The sequence below is a fragment of the Eutrema salsugineum genome, unplaced genomic scaffold, assembly GCF_000478725.1.
Source record: "Eutrema salsugineum unplaced genomic scaffold, Eutsalg1_0 scaffold_2, whole genome shotgun sequence".
NCBI classification, from domain to species: Eukaryota; Viridiplantae; Streptophyta; class Magnoliopsida; order Brassicales; family Brassicaceae; genus Eutrema; species Eutrema salsugineum.
In genome coordinates this window covers 5,867,232-5,884,860 of record NW_006256829.1, presented here as the reverse complement: position 1 = coordinate 5,884,860, position 17,629 = coordinate 5,867,232, and the positions used below count along the sequence as shown (strand labels likewise).

The following is a 17,629-nucleotide window of genomic DNA, read 5'->3' as shown; positions in this document are numbered from 1 at the left end:
TGGATTTTGTTTATAGTATATTAAACAGCAAACCCAATGGATTTATGGTGAAGAGATTATTGCATTGTCAAAGGAACCTCGATCAAAAATACTTTTGAGCTAGAGCGTAAAAGATTCAAGATAATTCCTCAAAGAATGTACTTTAGTTGCTGGGAAACAGAACTTGAATGCAAGCTTTAAAAGAGAGAGCCTTAGAGATGAATCTTTCTTTTTTTTTTTAAAACGTGGGAATTCACAAAAACAGAAATAAAATAAAGAAACAACAGCGAAAGGCTAAACACACTCACACATCCAAATTGAGCCATACCAACTTCAAGCTGAATATCGTTTGATAAACACTAAAAAATAATGAATTGCCTGAGTTTGTTTAGAAATGTCTCACTCTCATTCTTTCGACACACCAAGGATCCACTGAGAGAGATGAGTCAAGTATGGCTCAGCCTGAGAGCCTTTGCTCAACACTGGTCCTAAGCTCTGCAACTCTGAGTTGAATTCCCTCTCAAAATTGCTGGTAAATTGCAAACAGACATTTTAGAATAATACTGTAATATGAAGTTCCAAAATTCTAGCACCAGCTGCTTTTGTAGAGAGGTTGATTGAAGGGGCCTTTATTATCTACATAATTCGCCATGAAAGAGAAGTGATAAAGTTTTAAAACAGGTTGATTGTTATTACTTACAATATGGACTCTGTGACGGTTGCGTCTCTTATCATTGTTTTCTGCGTATGAGACTGGCTATTGATGTCGATAGACGATGCAATCAGCCACTGCGTGGCTGCAGCATATTGCAGGCACACTGATTTCAATTTCTCCATTTTCTGCATCATCAGCAAAGACTAGTGTAAATATTGAAAAACATCACTATTACTGCATTCAGAATTTTCTGCTATAATTGCAAGATCGAGAAGCACATAATTACATCGATTCTAAGAAATCATAACATTAAAAAGGAGCAGCGACAAACCTTAAGGACATCAGGTAAAAGAAGCAAGCATCCTCTCAGACACTTATCAAGAAAAAAGTCGTGATGCTGTATCACCTGTAAGATGATGGGCACATTGTTCAATGAAGCACGTTTTGCCCTACAACTATAACAAAGCAGATCTCTACACTTACCTCATCTACACTCCTTGTGGATTGTAGTCTATCGTGCAACACATGCCAATTTGGTTCGAGAACCTGAAGAGACATCCCACATAGAAGCAAGCAAATGCAACATTGGAAAAAAAATTCAAAGATCTCATAAGGAATAAGAATCATGTCTTTAAATATTCCTAGTGTGATTTCTCTTAATTGTTCATTGATAGTTTACTTAGTTCTTTAGAATCTATAACTCACGAATTCAAGAGTGCATATCTCGGAACTCACAATTGCAAGAAGTTTCTACATTTATAAGTATAATCCTTACGGACTTCAGAGATATCTTTAAATAAATAACCTAATTACCATTATATTAGGAAACATAAAAGTTTAAAACAAACACAACAAAGAGAAAGTTTACGACTTGCCTCGAATGTAAGATAATGTAGAAGGCTACTGATGAATTTAAGCATGCTACGGCAGAGAAGCGATGATCTACGAATTGCTGTACCGTTAGAGTTCATAGACCGAATCCCCTGTAGAATTACACAGCACTTTGTTAGACAAGAAAACAGATTAAAAAAAAATCGTAAGAAACAAAATAAATTCCAAGGTACGAATATAATATTAGTACATACTTGATGTATCTGCCATGCACCACAAAGTTGGCGTTCCACATGTTTGCAATGGAAAAGAAAGCGGAAAATTAACTGGTACTTTGACAGGGCTTTCTTTGATATGACAATAGAAAGTGGCCATTGAACCTGAAACAAAAAGCACGATCGACATATCAAACAATGAAGTAGCCAATCAAATATGCATTTGTAAATTACAAGTATGAATGATGAATCTACAAGCGACTTAGTAGCTATCTATAAACATCATTGCTGGTATTTAGGCTGTAGAATTAATAATATATATCATGAAAAAAAAATAGTTAGAAGGTAGGTGCAGACAAGGAAAGAAAGAGACCTTGTAGCTCAAGGAAAATGTCTCTAGACCAGTGATGCTCACTGGGTCTTCTATACTATTGCTATCAGGATCCTTGTGCATTCCCAAAGTCGCAAGCAATGAAGCTCGATCCTAAGATATGAATGCAAAAGTGAGAACAAATTTGTGTACAGACTTTGCAACTGATCACATCTAGGAAAAGAGAAATTGACTGCTCACCACACAACAAGTTAAGTCCTCGTGGCGAGGATCTGCTGCTGCCGCTGTAGTACGTAGAGCAAGATCTAGCAAAGACTAAATCATACAAATATATTCAGATTCCAGAAAGCAAGCATAGGAACGATTGAATAATGATAGCAAGCTTTGTCTAATCTTTTCGTGCTCTAGACGGGGCAAAAGTACCTGCAACTTTTCAGTAGATATTTCATGCACTTTTTTGTTGAGCTCTTCTCGAGCAATGTCCATAAAATGAACCAAGAAATCACCCTGTAGTTCATTACATTGTTGAGCCAAAAATGTAAATTTGTGCGTAGAAAAGTATGATAATCTCTGAAGACAGCTGCTTATCCATGAATAGAACTAGCATACCTGGTCGAGAAGAAGATAGTGCTTTATAGATCGAAGCCTTCCAATGAGGTCATACTGAATCATAGACGGATGGTCAGAGAGGTGAATTTGCGGGGAATGACATCAAAAAAGCAGTCATCATAACACAATTTATTACCTTATCCTTGATGAGACTCACTAGCTCTATACTGGCAAATTCGTGAGCTGCCTTTATGCATTCAAGATAATGATGATTTGAGCCAAATATGGTTAGCTTAGATCTCTCTGAGATGGGGACCTGTCAAAAAAACCAAGCCAATGTCATGCCCAATATCACGATCATCGTTGACTGTAATAATGACAAGAAAAATTCATCGACAATCCTTACCTGAACATTGTGCCCACACTCTCTCATAACATTTAGATATTTCCCTGTAGTCAATATTGTTGCGGCAATGTTTGCAAGGAAGCCAGGAATAGTATCCTTGAGGCTGTATCTTTGGCTCCAATATTTAGCCGTAGAGTCCTGACTGAGGCTCTCCTGTACATAAAAAACTTTGAAATTGTAAGATCAAACAATTGACAATTGTGCAGGCGAGCTGAGAAAAATTCGAAGTACCTTTTTAAGAGACCTGTTCTCAGCAATAAAAAATTCCCCATACGGATCATCAATAATCCCTTCATAGACCCACCTTAATTAAACACTAATTCAAGTCAGTTGAAACATCTGAGAATAGTATGAGCTATCTAGCAAATAGAGTAACCTATGTACAGATCTGTCAACACAAAAGATAACAAACATGTTCGCTTATCACTCCTTACAAAAAAGGAAAAACATAGCCATAGGTTGGACTTAGATTATCTGAGCATTCCCACAAACAATAACAAAGGGGAACGGGCAGAGATTATAGAACAATTTTTCTACTATGAGTCAAGTTACGACCAAAAAAGAAAGAGGCATAGGAAATCAACCTTTCCAATATGGTCAAGTATGCATTGCTTGCACACTCGGTCATTTTCTCTAACAATGACCGCACTGAATTATCACCAGCCATCGCTTTAGCCTAGGCATGACAGTCTTCAAGATTAGGACACATAATAAGAAAGCTAGTTCCAGCACACAAAAAAAACATCCAAAAGGTATTTTTATGACCGAAGCAAGAATCTACCTGACTCTGCAGGAGATTAAGCACACCAGAACCCACAAAATGCTTAGCAGAAGCCTGCTGAATTACTGCAGCCAATGCGCGCATGGATCCCATCATGGGCTGAGAGATACGAAAAACAATCAATCAGCATACTTTTTACAGACCTTGTAGCTTGGATTATCTGAAGAAAGACATACCTGACAGTAAAACCATAATCCTTGTATAGAAAGTCTTCCAAGTCGAAATTGATGTTCCAATTGCGCCACCATGGCTTGATAATCCTGGTAAAAAAAGGATGGTTAATACTTTTAGCATTAGCAAAAATTATTGTCAAATTACCACATCGCTAACAAAAGTATCTCTCAATCCAAACAATGCAATTGACATGGGTTAGACACAAAACTCCACGTGCGAAAAATCAGACTATCAATTTCTTCAATGAGGCAATACTGAGAGAGGGACTACAAAGACGGCAAAAACCTGGAACAAAGAAGACCGCAAGAGCTATTCGTGTCATCTTAGATATTCATACATATGCATATATGCACACTCAGAAATGTAATAAAAACACCAATTCAGGGGACAAGAAGGAAGCCAATATATAAACAAAAAAACATTCTAAATTGACCTTTCCAAGTTCATGTTTTTAGTTTACTGAGTAAATCCCCAAAGTTGACAATTAGTTTACGGAATCCATATCCAGTTTGCAAAATCCCCACATGAAACAGCATGGGAAAGAAAAATAACTGAACAAACCATGCATCACAAATACCACAAAGGTAGCAACCTATATTACATACAAGGAGGAGTGCCCTGAGTGCAGCTGCGAATGCATGGTTAACTAGCCCGTTCTTGAACTGCGAGCTTGACTCCACAAATTGGTCAATCAGAAGAAAACATTCACATATAGGGAATATTCTTTTCGCCAGTTCCTGCAAAATCATTTGCATCAGTCTATAGAAGAGCCAGTTATAATAAAGCTTACAATGTTAATTACTTATAACATCTCTAATCCTTGCACAAAAGAGAGAAACCCATTCTACGGCATAAAAAAAAAATAATGGTTGAATCTATCTGATTGGACTTTCACAGATGGTTAAAGTTTCAAGAGGTCAGAAGACCAATGAAATGACATTTACTTTTGAATAAAGCAGCATCAAGTTCCATAAACATACATGAAGAGGTAAAACCTTGCAAAGCACTATAATAGTCTCAAAATGTGAAGGATTTAGCAAAAAGGAGCTAATTCCGGTCTTAACTTGAGCTATTTCGCTCCAAAAAGACAGATCATAACATGGTTAGAAATCATAGGTTTCTGCAGTTGACTACTGTCGACCATCTTGCTAAAATGTTCGGGATAAGAACCAAGATTTATTGTGTTGAGTTATACTTGCCTGTAGTGCCAAATCCATTGATGGATCAACCTGGAAGGCTATACTATCCTCCTTCCCATGGAATCTTTTAATTGATATATATCTCCCTTCAACTCCAACCATAGCAGATAAGAGATCATCAATGACGATAAGTTCCTGCATGCCAAAAGAGACAACAAAGTCATTGAAATGGATAAAACAGAAGAGATGACTCCAAATAGTCTCAACCTAGGCCAGCAAGTTACACAATTATTTGGCTCAGATCAATTACTCTAGCCTATGCCACAAAAATGATATGGCCATCTTCATCAACAATAATGGCAACTTGTAAAACAACGGACCTCAAACCCTTTAAGTATCTCACCACCCGTTTCAAGGTTATAGAATAACAATGGAAGCCAAGGAGAAAAAAAGAGACACACTTGCTTAGTAAAATAACACAAACCTGAACCGGAGTGTCATAGCAGCCAATAGCCTGCTCTACTCCAGAATTGCTGAAACCACATGGAGAGTGGAAAAAGACAAGCATAAAGATTAGTGATTTTTTGGTTGAAACAAGATGTACAACTAATTCTCAGCATAGAAATCATACCTAGACGAGTCTAAAGGAAACCGCTTAGAATCAGCAAATTTGGAGCTTGCCTTCGTTTCCTGAGATAACAAACCCATTGTCAAAACTAACCTTTTTTCTTTCTTACTAAAGTTACCAAATCAAAAATGTCGAAAATTCAATATGATTCGAAAGAACTAGAGAACAAAAAAAAAAAAAAAAAAAAACCACATCTAAAGATCGAGAACCTGCTGGAAGCGGCCAGTGAGGAACGGCCTGTCTTGATTCCAACGAGGAGTCGTAGGGCACGAGATTGGCGTCATTGATTCCATTGCTTCCCTTGAAGCTTCAGTGTGCAACTAAAATAAAAAGCTCTACGAGGAAAAAAAAGGAGACACGAGATCAGTAACCACGCCGGTTTTCTATAAACCATGAATTCATTGGTAGGTAATGTCCCGGTTAACGTGAACCATAGATTTCAGATCCTGGTTTCAAAATTCGAACCCAATTCAAAAAAGTTCACGGCGGATTACGAAACCGCGCGATGCAGATTGCATGAACAAGAATTTTGTTTGATGATCGATTCCCGGAAATGGAATTGGAACCAGAACTCAGCTGAAAATTGATTTGAAAACCCTAGCACACAAAACTGAAGTTGCTCAAGGAGAAAGATGAGTATGTTAACATTTAACAAACCTATAGATCTCGGCGCCGCAAGCTTCAAGGAGGAGCTTCACTGCTACTCGCTAGTGGCGACGTCGAACGTTGAGCGAGTGAGAGGGGTTCGCTCTCTCGGCGGCAAAATTCCACTATGTATTTTGTTGTTTTTTTTTTCGATGCAATTTATTTTCTCTTTTGATTTGCCAAATATATTTCTCTTTTTTTTTTTTTTTTTTTGCAATTTGAGTATTCTCTAAAGATGAGAAAAAGAATTTAAAAAATAGAAAAGGACAAATGATTTCCTTTTTTAAAAGAGAGAAAAAAACCATCTTTCATCCTCTTCTGTGCTCCAGCTTTCAAGTTTCAATTCACAGAAATGATTATCTCTTTTCTATTTTATCGTGTTCTAAAACGAATAAAAATAAATAGAAATCGCCCGCAACCTCTTCTCCTGGGCCTGGAAGCAATTTTTCGCCGCCGAGTTCATCTCTCTGCGGCGAAATCAATAAGGAATCTCCCAGGTTTTTCACTATAGAATCTTCTCTTTCTGTTTCCTTTTTATCATTCTTGTTCTGTTGAATTCGGTGTTTGATTCCTGAACCCCTTGTATTGTCGTTAGAAATATTGTCCCATTTTGGGGGGTTTATCTGAGTGATGCTTTAGGTTTTGAAATTTCTGGGTCGAGAAGAGAACCCAAAAGAAACTATACTAATTAGGTGGGTAAAAAAGATGTTCTTTTTTTTCCTGGATTGGTTTTAAGTATTTGGTATTGATTAGGTAGGGGAAAAAGGATGGCTTTGGTCGGAAAATCCGAGAAATTCTCTGCGGATTTTGTGATGGGAGGTGCTGCAGCCATTGTTGCAAAATCTGCAGCTGCTCCAATCGAAAGGGTGAAGCTTTTACTGCAGAATCAAGGGGAGATGATAAAGACAGGACATCTCGCAAGACCTTACACTGGTTTGGGTAATTGCTTCGTCAGAATCTTCAGAGAAGAAGGTGTTCTGTCCTTTTGGAGAGGAAATCAAGCCAATGTCATACGATATTTCCCTACACAGGTACTTTCCAGGATTCTATTTTTCTGCATGTATTGGCATTTGATCAGAGCGCTCATCTGTAGACTGAGTGTGGTATGTGTTAGATTCTTATAGTCACTAAATTTAATTGCTCTTAGGCTTCCAACTTTGCATTTAAAGGTTACTTCAAGAACCTTCTCGGATGTTCAAAAGAGAAGGACGGTTACTTGAAGTGGTTTGCTGGAAATGTTGCTTCAGGAAGTGCTGCTGGAGCAACAACTTCATTGTTCTTATACCATCTGGATTATGCCCGGACCCGTTTAGGCACTGATGCAAAGGAATGTTCAGTTAATGGCAAGAGACAGTTTAAAGGGATGATCGATGTGTACCGTAAGACTTTCTCAAGCGATGGCGTTAAAGGCCTTTACCGTGGATTTGGGGTGTCAATACTGGGAATCACTCTTTACCGAGGAATGTATTTCGGGATGTATGATACTATCAAACCCATTGTTTTAGTCGGTTCCTTGGAGGTACTACCATCTTTCTGCGCCGTTATAATTGCTTAATCTAAGAGCAAGCAATAGCTAAAAATGGTTGTTTGATTCTGTGACAGGGAAACTTCTTGGCTAGCTTTCTATTGGGTTGGAGCATTACTACCTCTGCAGGCGTCATTGCTTACCCTTTTGACACACTTAGGAGGAGAATGATGCTTACATCAGGACAACCTGTGAAATACCGGAACGCCATTCACGCCTTGAGAGAGATAATGAAATCAGAAGGGTTCTATGCGCTATATAGAGGAGTTACTGCGAACATGCTTCTTGGAGTAGCTGGAGCAGGAGTGCTTGCAGGATACGATCAGCTTCACCGGATTGCTTATAAGCATTGGGTTCAGTAGTTTTGAAACAAATCCAGAAAAATTACAATGGAAACTCAGGGTAAGAAAGATAAGCCCAGTAAACACCAAGAAGTCTCACGTACATTTCACTGTGTTGTGTTAATTTAACAGAAGCTCGGAATCGTTAACCTGTTTAATCAGAAGAAGATAGGGAAAATTGTTGATAATTCTTGTGCAGATACATTGTTATTTCAATAAATCCAAGAAAAGCTAGTGATTTTGCTTTTAGTATTGGTGCAATTTTGTTTCATTCATCAAAAAAGAAAAGAAAGGCGAAAACTTTAAAAGCTTTTTGATGATACAAACACAAAAGTAGGAAAAACTTGCAGTGTTCTTAAGCCAGAAGCCAAAAGTTTTTGTGGCGTTTTGTGGTTATTAAGTAACCGCCAAGCTTGCGGTTCTTGGGTTTAACCGCTATTGTCATGCAAGATGCGTTCTCGAGACAGTACTTGAGAACACCGCCATGCCCTCGGCGTCTCTTCCAAGCCCATCTCTTCAATAACCTCCATACCGGAGGTTTCTTCTCTTGTCCAACCACTAAAAGACTCACTTGTTGTTTCTTTGCTTCTTCTACTATCTTCGCTCCTTTATCTTTGTCTTTTCCTTCTAGCCTCCTTATCTCCACTTCTATCTGCCATATATAGACAAATCAACACCTCAAAAATCTTACCTTTTTTATTCAGTGAACACTTAGTTTGTAGTTTTTATTTGATGAAAAACATGTAATTGTCAAAAAAATAAAGAAACCAAATGTATAGCAAACAAGTGGGAGTAAACTCACCCCGGGTCGTTTTGTTTGGCACAGTTTCTTCAAAGTATGGACTAATTCATCTGTTTTCACCTCACGTTTTCGGTTCTTCCTTTTGCCTAAAACCAAACCCGAAAAACATGTAAGAAACCAATAACAAACAAACCCCTTAAACAAGAAAATATAGAAGAAGAAGAAGTGAAAAAGAGAAGAACTTTTTCTAAACGGTTTTGCAAAGTATAACAGAAAAAGAACGTCTTGTGGTTGTAAAGTATGCGTTATAGCCCATTCTAAAGCTCCGGTAGAAGCAAGCGCTTTATCCACCACCACCATTACTCTGTTCCCGCCTTCCGCCTCCTCGTTAACCGCCTCAGCCGCTACCACCGCCTCTTGTTTCCTTTCTCCGCCTCCATTGTCAACGCTCTTGCCATCATCTTGTTCTTGTTGCTCTTTTTCCTCTTTTTCTTCTACTATTACTTTGACTGTTTCTTCTTCTTTGTCTTCAATCTCTTCACTTTCGCTGTTTTCGCCTTTGTTTTCTTCTACTCCGGATCCAGCATCATCGGCATTTTCGCCTAGAAACTCAATTCTTTGGTCCCTCTCTATGGAACTTGAGTCCGGTTTGTACCTAATGGAAGGTGTATTGATCCGGACTCGTCTCAGACTCAACTTGGCTGATTTCTTGAGCGATCTTGCCATGTTTTGTTACTAAAACTCAGATCGGAAACTGATTCTGCAGCTCGATCGAACCTTACATTGGCTCTTGAATGTTTGAGCATATGTATACGTGAGAGAGGACGTGCGTGCCATTAAGGATGTTTGATTGTTAATGGTTCCACACGTTGCTGTGTTTTTTATTTTTGAAGCTCTTTTATGTTTTCTTTGTTAAATTAAATGACGAAAAGTTTTTTTGATTTTCATTATAACATTTGCAAATAGTCTTTTGGAGAAACTATATAAGAATATCCGAAAGTTGAACCAAGCAAATTAGATTATAAACGTTTTTGTTTTGTAGAGGCGCATAGATATCATGAGAAATCTTTGAGTGGCTCTATTTTTGTCGTGGTCAAAATCCTCCACCTTGTGTAGAAGCACAAATCCATTTTTGTATTGTCTTTCCTTGCTAAGTTCAACTACAATTCTGGTGGCTGAACTAGACTTTATAGTAAGGGACAAAAGGTAATTTACTTAAAATCTGAACCAGACCAAGCTTAATCTAGACAAGGTAATTTGTACCAATCCAAACTGAACTTATAATTTAATCATTTTTATCATTCAATTCCAATTATTGAGAATATTAGGTGAGGAGGACTCACTAGTGACATCCATTTTTAAAAAATGTGATCACAATACCTTTGTAATTTAAGTTCCTTTTTCACACAATTTAAATTTAATAAGAATTCATGGATAGTTTGGTGATCATTTTGTTGAATTTACTATTGTTATGGATAATAATATTGTTTAATAAAAAACTTACTAGAACACATAAAATTTAAAATATTTGAACAAGTGAAGCACTTATGTTAAAAATTAATAATAGCAACTTATGCAAACACACATTAATCACATAATTATGTTTAAGAGTGTTAAACACACATCAAATGCTTATATAAGAAACTGGAAGTAAAGCAATCCAAGAAAGATCTGTAAACTATGGCGGATGATTCAGCAGCAGCCACTCCACCGTCAATCGACGGCAACTTTCTCGTCGCCAAGTCACTATCTCGTCTCGGCGTCACCCACATGTTCGGCGTCGTTGGAATCCCCGTCACGTCTCTAGCCAGCCGAGCCATGGCTCTAGGCATACGCTTCATCGCCTTCCACAACGAGCAATCCGCCGGATACGCCGCCTCCGCCTACGGTTACCTCACGGGTCGACCCGGAATCCTCCTCACGGTTTCGGGTCCGGGTTGCGTGCACGGACTCGCGGGTCTCTCCAACGCTTGGGCTAACACATGGCCGATGGTGATGATCTCCGGTTCCTGCGATCAGAGAGACGCCGGTCGTGGAGATTTCCAGGAGCTTGATCAGGTCGAGGCGGTGAAATCTTTCTCGAAATTATCGGAGAAAGCGAAAGATGTTCGCGAAATCCCCAATTGTGTCGCTAGGGTTCTGGATCGAGCCGTCGCGGGTCGACCCGGCGGGTGTTATCTAGATGTCCCGTCTGATGTATTGCGCCAGAAGATTTCGGAATCCGAGGCGGAGAATCTGGTGGCTGAAATCGAAAATTCTCGTAAACACGAACCGATCCGTGCTTCGCTGAGATCGGAGATCGAATCGGCGGTTTCGCTGCTGAGAAAAGCGGAGAGGCCACTGATCGTGTTTGGTAAAGGAGCGGCGTATTCGAGAGCAGAGGATGAGCTGAAGAAACTGGTGGAACTTACCGGAATACCCTTTCTACCAACTCCGATGGGTAAAGGTTTGTTGCCGGACACACACGAGCTCTCGGCGACGGCGGCGAGGTCGCTTGCCATTGGGAAATGCGATGTAGCTCTGGTGGTTGGAGCTAGACTTAACTGGCTTCTCCACTTCGGAGAGTCGCCGAAATGGTCTAAAGAAGTGAAATTTATATTGGTGGATATCTCAGAGGAAGAGATTGAGCTGAGGAAACCTCACTTGGGGATCGCCGGAGACGCCAAAACAGTGATCGGATTGTTAAACAGAGAGATAAAAGACGATCCTTTTTGCCTAGGGAAGTCTAATCCATGGGTGGAATCGATTTCGAAGAAAGCGAAAGAAAACGGTGAGAAAATGGAGTCACAGCTTGCCAAAGATGTTGTTCCTTTCAATTTCTTGACTCCTATGAGGATAATCAGAGACGCGATTTTGGCGGTACAAGGACCGAGTCCTGTTGTAGTATCAGAAGGAGCTAACACAATGGATGTAGGAAGATCGGTTCTGGTTCAGAAAGAGCCAAGGACAAGGCTTGATGCTGGAACTTGGGGAACAATGGGTGTTGGTTTAGGATACTGTATCGCTGCTGCTGTTGCTTGTCCTGATAGGCTTGTTGTCGCTGTTGAAGGAGACTCTGGTTTTGGATTCAGCGCCATGGAAGTTGAGGTAGTAAAACATTACATAATTACCATAATGTGGATCTGTCTCGTCTTGTCTGAATCTTTCGTCACTTTTTGTCTTTGATGATGCAGACATTGGTTCGATACAATCTTCCTGTGGTGGTCATTGTCTTCAACAATGGTGGTGTCTATGGCGGTGATCGAAGGAGTCCTGAAGAAATATCCGGTCCTCATAAAGAAGATCCAGCACCAACATCATTTGTTCCTAATGCAGGCTATCACAAGCTTATTGAAGCATTTGGAGGCAAAGGTTATATTGTGGAAACACCTGATGACCTTAAATCCGCTCTCGCTGAGTCGTTCGCTGCAAGAAACCCTGCGGTAGTTAATGTTATCGTCGATCCTTTTGCTGGTGCTGAGAGTGGAAGATTGCAGCACAAGAACTAAAATGTGGAAAGTTTAATAAGTTGTTGAAGTTTGTATTTAGCTTTTACACATTGTAAACCAGATTATAACCGGTCCGGCTCGTATTTAATTGAATAAAAATCACGTTTCCGGTTCAATTTCCTAAAGCTTCCTTCGTTGAACAAAACCTAAAGCTACTTATATTGCGCATGTTAGTTAGCCTTTAATGGAGTCTCTGAAGAACACAGAAAACAGAGTTGCCTAGAGGACAATATGAGACCAGGTCTTGAATCCTCTCCCGCGATAATTTTTCGATTTTCGATTGCGTACTTGAGATTGACGTGGGAATCTGGGTTTTAATTGTTGTTCAATTTGATTTCAGAACTTCCTGGATTTTATTTCGACGAGGAGAAGAAGAAATATTTCGCCATTAAAGGTCCTATCCCTGGTTCAAAACCTTGTTCTTCTTCAAGAACGAAACAAAATCCCGAGCCGGAGCCTATAGAGGTCGGTTTTACAGCTTTACTTCAAATTTCGACTTCTTTCGAATTTTGTGTAAAGGTCGAGTCTTTGCAGACCAACTTCTTTAGGTCCTATTTTGGCTTGTTTATGTAATTGGTTTATATGAAAATTTCATCAGGAAGCTAATTATCAGAAGAGAAACAAACTAAAAGCATTGAAGCTACTTTTTTCCCGAGAGCTAAATGGCAGTGCTATTCCTGTCAATAAGAAGACATCTAGCTTCAAGGAGGAGATCGAAAAGGCACAAGCCTCTAATCCTGAGGTATTACTACATTAAGATTACATAAGACATTTGTTTTTTCTCTGTTTGTGTTAATGGTAATGATGCTTAGGTTTGGAGATACGGATCCACGGAAAACATAGGCGATGCTGCTTTGAAACAGTTCCAGGTTTATATACAAACATCTGAAGGCCTGACCAGGAAAAACATCCTAGTAGCAGGCAGTACTGGAGGCTGCTTGAGGTATGTATGAGTCAGTTTCTTAGAAATATTGGTTTTATCGTTGTTTCAAGACATCTTCATGGAAGTTTTATGTATTTTGATTTATTGATAAAAATTGTTTTAAATTACTTTCCAACCTATATGCTTTGGAAGTTTGTTCTTGCAGCATACTGAGAGTTTCCAAAGCTGGACAAGTAAGCTTTGATGAGTCTGAAAGTCAAGCTTTAAATGGTGGAATCGAGTGCGATCCAGTTTCTGTTCTTCCTCGCGTAAATAACGTTACAGAAGAAAGGGAAGCGCCTAGGCTTATATGGAGACCTGCACGCTCTTATTTGCAGGCGTTATCTAGTATATCTTCTATTCAGTCGATTGGAAGATATGATGCATCTGAAGATTTTCACTGCGTAAAGCGGGCATTGTATCCTTTGGATGTTTTTTTATCTTTTGCTTTCTCTCTTGATCTCTTGATTTCTCATTTGTAAAATCTTGACACTAGAAAACAGGATAACTACACTGGGTTCAACTGGCCGTGGGTCGATTTTTCTGTTAAATCTTTCGGAGGAACCATACATAGTCACTACGCGAAGCCTCCAAGGGAATGTCTCCTCGGAGTGTACCATTTGGACAGCTGATTGCAATATACGTGGGACTCATGCAGCTATTGGTACCTTCTCTTTCTTACTTTTGGTGTTTTGTTTTTGTCACACAGAATTTTACTTCATTACAGTTGCACTAGGGAGCAAACTAACGCTAGAAGGCAATGCAAATATGATCTACCAATGCCTTTTGCTGTAAATGTACTTGGTTCAGTAATTTCAAGAATCATATGAAAATTGTTTAAAGGAATGTGATATTATAGGGACCGACCTTGGAGCCGCTTTGGTTGATTTGGATACAGGAGCAGGTTCATACTTTCTCCGAAGCAAAAGCGATGTCTTTGCTCTACAATTTCATCAATCGGTAAAGTTCTATTAATTCCAAGCACCAAGATGCATCGTTTTCTAGTGGCTCAATACTGTTTCTCAACTCCTAATTTGCTATATGTTCGTTCAGTAGCTCTATTTTAATTGACTAGAAAACTCGAGTCAAGTTGCTGTCTGAACCTCTCTTCTGACTATTCACGTCATGTCTTCGTGTTTACTGAAGGACACGTGTGTTCGTTGTTTCTACTTCTTTTTCCCAGGGAAACATCGTTCATTGTGGGCTCAGAAATGGAGCCATTGCATCGGTTGATATACGTGAGAGACCAGGTAGACCTCCTCCAAGGCTTACTAGACACCAGATACGGAATCCATCAGAGAGTAAAATCAGTCAAACTACTACAAAGAAAGAGTGGTTTGAGGTACTGTGGTCACAACTTTTCATCTCTTTCGCATGATCTTTCCTCACAACATTCTGGTGATACTTTTCTCTAATTGTTACTTTTTCAGCTCAAAGGAAACATAAATCCGTCTCGTGTAATCTATATGCCTAAATCTCTTACATGGTTGGTAAACGACTGAAACCATATATGGAAATTCTGTTTATTTGTTTTCGTGACTCTAAAATTCGCTTCTTCCTTCTCTAGCCTGAAGACACTGAAAACTTATGATCAGTACTTAATGGCAAGCTCCATGGATGGAACGGTGAGTAACGCTACTAGATCTAGGTTCCTCATATACTGACTAAGATACTTTCAAGAGCATTTCGATCGTTATCCAAAGCGCCAAACTTTTCTCTTTTTTTAGATCAAGCTATATGATCAACGCATGGTTAAGAGAGGGGTCGCTGTACAGACATATGTAGGACATGTAAATTCTCATACTCGCATCGAATTTGGCATAGACCCGTCAGAAAGATTTCTTATGTCAGGTAATAAAGAGGAACCCTTTTGTTCAGATAACATAACCGCTATATTGGATCTTGGAAAAGCATCAAGAGTTTGATTTCAAAGAGATGATTTGAGTTTTTTTTTTTATGTCTTTGCGTGTTTGATTCAGGAGGAGATGACTGCTATACTCGCATTTGGAGTATCAAATCTGGTCAACTTCTGTCTGAGAATAAATTCTCTAACACTGTCCCTTCAGTTGTGTGTTGGTCTGCTGTTGAAGGTACTTACACACTGATCCTTCTCCTGCTTCTGGACTTCTTGTTTCCTTTTATCGTTAGTATATAATCAAGAACTTGTATTGTTTGATTTTCAGGGCAAAGAGACTTGAAAGATAGCATTGTTCACGGGGCATGGCTTGGATCGCGCGAAGCAATATTCAACATATTTTAAGATGTTCGCTATTTAACAAGAAGGTTTAAGACAATGTAAGATGTTGCTAGAGATTCATATTAAATAGATTGCAGCAGTAACCATGATCTTGAGATTCTTGAGGAACGAGAGTTCTTTTTTTTTTTTTTGTAGCCTTGTAACAGTAATAGGATCAGTTGCTTCAAAATTGTAATGAAGACAAAATGCTTCTTCGGTTCACTTATTGCTCTTTCTTCCATCTTCAATGTTAATGAGTTTTAAAAAGAAGAAAAAAAAAATCTTCAATCAAATATTGGATTTAATTAAGTAACAGACGCTCAATACTAGAATAAGGTCAGCAAATGTTCTTTGAACTGACTCAAAAACTGAAAACTCTGCAACTGAATGACAATCTTTCCCCCCATTCTATGATTTTAGTTTCCTCAATGAGGCCAATGTATACATAGTTGCTGTGAAGATCAATCAATTGTATGCGAATCCTAATCTTCCAAGAATCTTGGTGCAGTAACAATGAGGTATTATCCGTTGACATCACAGCAATGGTTCATCAGTCTATGAGGTTTTGCAGAAAGAGCTCACCATATTACTTCCAAAAATTCTGACAAACCTTTTGAGCCTCTTAAGCATTGGAATCATCTGAAGGAACTTTGTTGAAGAATTTAATTATTGAAGCTTGCTTTGGGCCAGCAGATTCCAACTTAGAACAAGCTTTTCCTTTCTTCTTCGGTTTACCTTTGATCTTTCTGTTCCTTTTCACGGGAGAAATGCTGCTCTTCTGGGAACTACTCATGCTCTTGAGCTTGTGAAACTGCGATGAATGACAAGTTTCATTTCGCTCGGTTTCGCAGTGTAGAAACTCCAGTTTAGAAACAAGTGCTTCGTGGTTACCCGAACTAAACCCATCTCTAGAAGTAAAAGCTAAAACAGCAGAGACTTGCTCGTAGAATTTAGTCTCGTGTTCATAGAAATTATCAACTATTTCGACTATATTCCTCCATGTCCCTCTAATCATATCTGTTACCTGTTCTTGCGTAACCCACTTGGGTAAACAGTTCCTAAGCTCTTCCACAATCTCCTCCTTACCACAATCCAATAAAACAGACCCTTGTAAGTAAACCTTCTCATCCAGAGGCTTGTGAGCAACATTCTCATCACCCATTATTAAAGTTCTCAGATTCCTTTAAACCTTTGCCTACTTCTTCATGATCTGAAACATTTCAAAAACAAGACAATGTTTCAACTGGCTTCACTTTTCTTGAAAATCTCTCCACTTTACAAACTGTCCTAATAACTTAATTCGTCCAGATTCCTTTTGCAAATCAATCGTTTTCTTCCTCTCAATTCTGACAATGACCCACCTCTCTCTTCGACATATATTTTTTAATCATCAAAGATTGAACACGCTCTTCTTAAAAACCCTAAAATCGTCACTAATGTCCTTCCAATACAACACCGGCTCATAAAAGAAGGAAAAATCGAACCTTGCAATGAGGAAAATTGTAAAATTGAAACTCCGGCGAGAATCTTCCTGTAGGTGGTATAATCAGAACATATAAGGCATTGACCCGCCGATTATTAACCCCCCAGTACATAGAAGAACGGTGACGATCGGCGACGGCGTCGTCTCGAGGAGACCAGTGCGCACGTTAGTAATATTCGGGTTTGTATTACTTTGTCGGTAAACGAAAATAATTCAATTAAATTCTATATAATATTCGATTACTAGCTGAATTAGCTAATTTTCCGGAGTTCTCTTTTGGGTCAGTTAAAATTTACATAAACGACTGTAGACGTTTTTTATATACAGTATAACATTTCAGTGATGGTATATATATATACTATTTTTTGTATACTGTACAATATTCGATTTTGTCACAAAGAAGAGAGAAATTAAGACCAAATACTAAAAAATTGCAAGAACTACAACTAAAAACTCGAACCAAAAGAACAATCTATATAGCAAAAGTTAGCTTTAACGGGACATAAGAGAAACGCCGAGGGAATCTATTCAAACTGTAAGACGCAACAGACAAGCATAA

At 38.8% G+C, this 17,629-nt stretch overlaps 6 protein-coding genes across 6 annotated transcripts; 3 read left to right on the top strand and 3 right to left on the bottom strand.

Moving 5' to 3' along the window:
• Positions 1-212: 212 nt before the first annotated feature.
• Positions 213-6,476, bottom strand: LOC18019226 (gamma-tubulin complex component 2). Its single transcript, XM_006400215.2, has 22 exons — positions 6,346-6,476; positions 5,898-6,023; positions 5,692-5,750; positions 5,545-5,593; positions 5,121-5,255; positions 4,527-4,658; positions 3,924-4,007; positions 3,748-3,846; positions 3,551-3,642; positions 3,198-3,270; positions 2,967-3,119; positions 2,757-2,876; positions 2,621-2,674; positions 2,435-2,518; positions 2,252-2,326; positions 2,054-2,164; positions 1,720-1,845; positions 1,510-1,617; positions 1,118-1,180; positions 966-1,040; positions 680-819; positions 213-508 (listed from the first exon to the last, which is right to left on the bottom strand). Exons 2-22 carry the CDS (start codon positions 5,979-5,981, stop codon positions 385-387), a joined length of 2,040 nt encoding a protein of 679 aa, XP_006400278.1. The 5' UTR covers positions 5,982-6,023; positions 6,346-6,476; the 3' UTR covers positions 213-384.
• Positions 6,477-6,664: 188 nt separating this feature from the next.
• LOC18019225 (ADP,ATP carrier protein ER-ANT1) lies at positions 6,665-8,429 on the top strand. Its single transcript, XM_024156407.1, has 4 exons — positions 6,665-6,827; positions 7,085-7,364; positions 7,481-7,852; positions 7,936-8,429. The coding sequence occupies exons 2-4, from the start codon at positions 7,101-7,103 to the stop codon at positions 8,218-8,220; spliced, it is 921 nt and encodes a 306-aa protein (XP_024012175.1). The 5' UTR covers positions 6,665-6,827; positions 7,085-7,100; the 3' UTR covers positions 8,221-8,429.
• A 125-nt stretch (positions 8,430-8,554) lies between these two features.
• On the bottom strand, positions 8,555-9,784 carry LOC18019224. The gene is made up of 3 exons (XM_006400213.2): positions 9,184-9,784; positions 9,002-9,087; positions 8,555-8,851 (listed from the first exon to the last, which is right to left on the bottom strand). The coding sequence occupies exons 1-3, from the start codon at positions 9,665-9,667 to the stop codon at positions 8,555-8,557; spliced, it is 867 nt and encodes a 288-aa protein (XP_006400276.1). The 5' UTR covers positions 9,668-9,784.
• Positions 9,785-10,597: 813 nt separating this feature from the next.
• Positions 10,598-12,545, top strand: LOC18019223 (2-hydroxyacyl-CoA lyase). The gene is made up of 2 exons (XM_006400212.2): positions 10,598-12,028; positions 12,115-12,545. The coding sequence occupies exons 1-2, from the start codon at positions 10,622-10,624 to the stop codon at positions 12,427-12,429; spliced, it is 1,722 nt and encodes a 573-aa protein (XP_006400275.1). The 5' UTR covers positions 10,598-10,621; the 3' UTR covers positions 12,430-12,545.
• A 69-nt stretch (positions 12,546-12,614) lies between these two features.
• Positions 12,615-15,820, top strand: LOC18019222 (DDB1- and CUL4-associated factor 4). The gene is made up of 13 exons (XM_006400211.2): positions 12,615-12,670; positions 12,770-12,894; positions 13,028-13,171; positions 13,242-13,372; positions 13,518-13,769; positions 13,855-14,015; positions 14,211-14,311; positions 14,535-14,693; positions 14,782-14,837; positions 14,919-14,976; positions 15,079-15,202; positions 15,331-15,441; positions 15,535-15,820. Exons 1-13 carry the CDS (start codon positions 12,661-12,663, stop codon positions 15,609-15,611), a joined length of 1,509 nt encoding a protein of 502 aa, XP_006400274.2. The 5' UTR covers positions 12,615-12,660; the 3' UTR covers positions 15,612-15,820.
• On the bottom strand, positions 15,818-17,270 carry LOC18019221 (DNA ligase 6). Its single transcript, XM_006400210.2, has 2 exons — positions 17,072-17,270; positions 15,818-16,797 (listed from the first exon to the last, which is right to left on the bottom strand). The coding sequence occupies exon 2, from the start codon at positions 16,747-16,749 to the stop codon at positions 16,210-16,212; it is 540 nt and encodes a 179-aa protein (XP_006400273.1). The 5' UTR covers positions 16,750-16,797; positions 17,072-17,270; the 3' UTR covers positions 15,818-16,209.
• Positions 17,271-17,629: the final 359 nt, after the last annotated feature.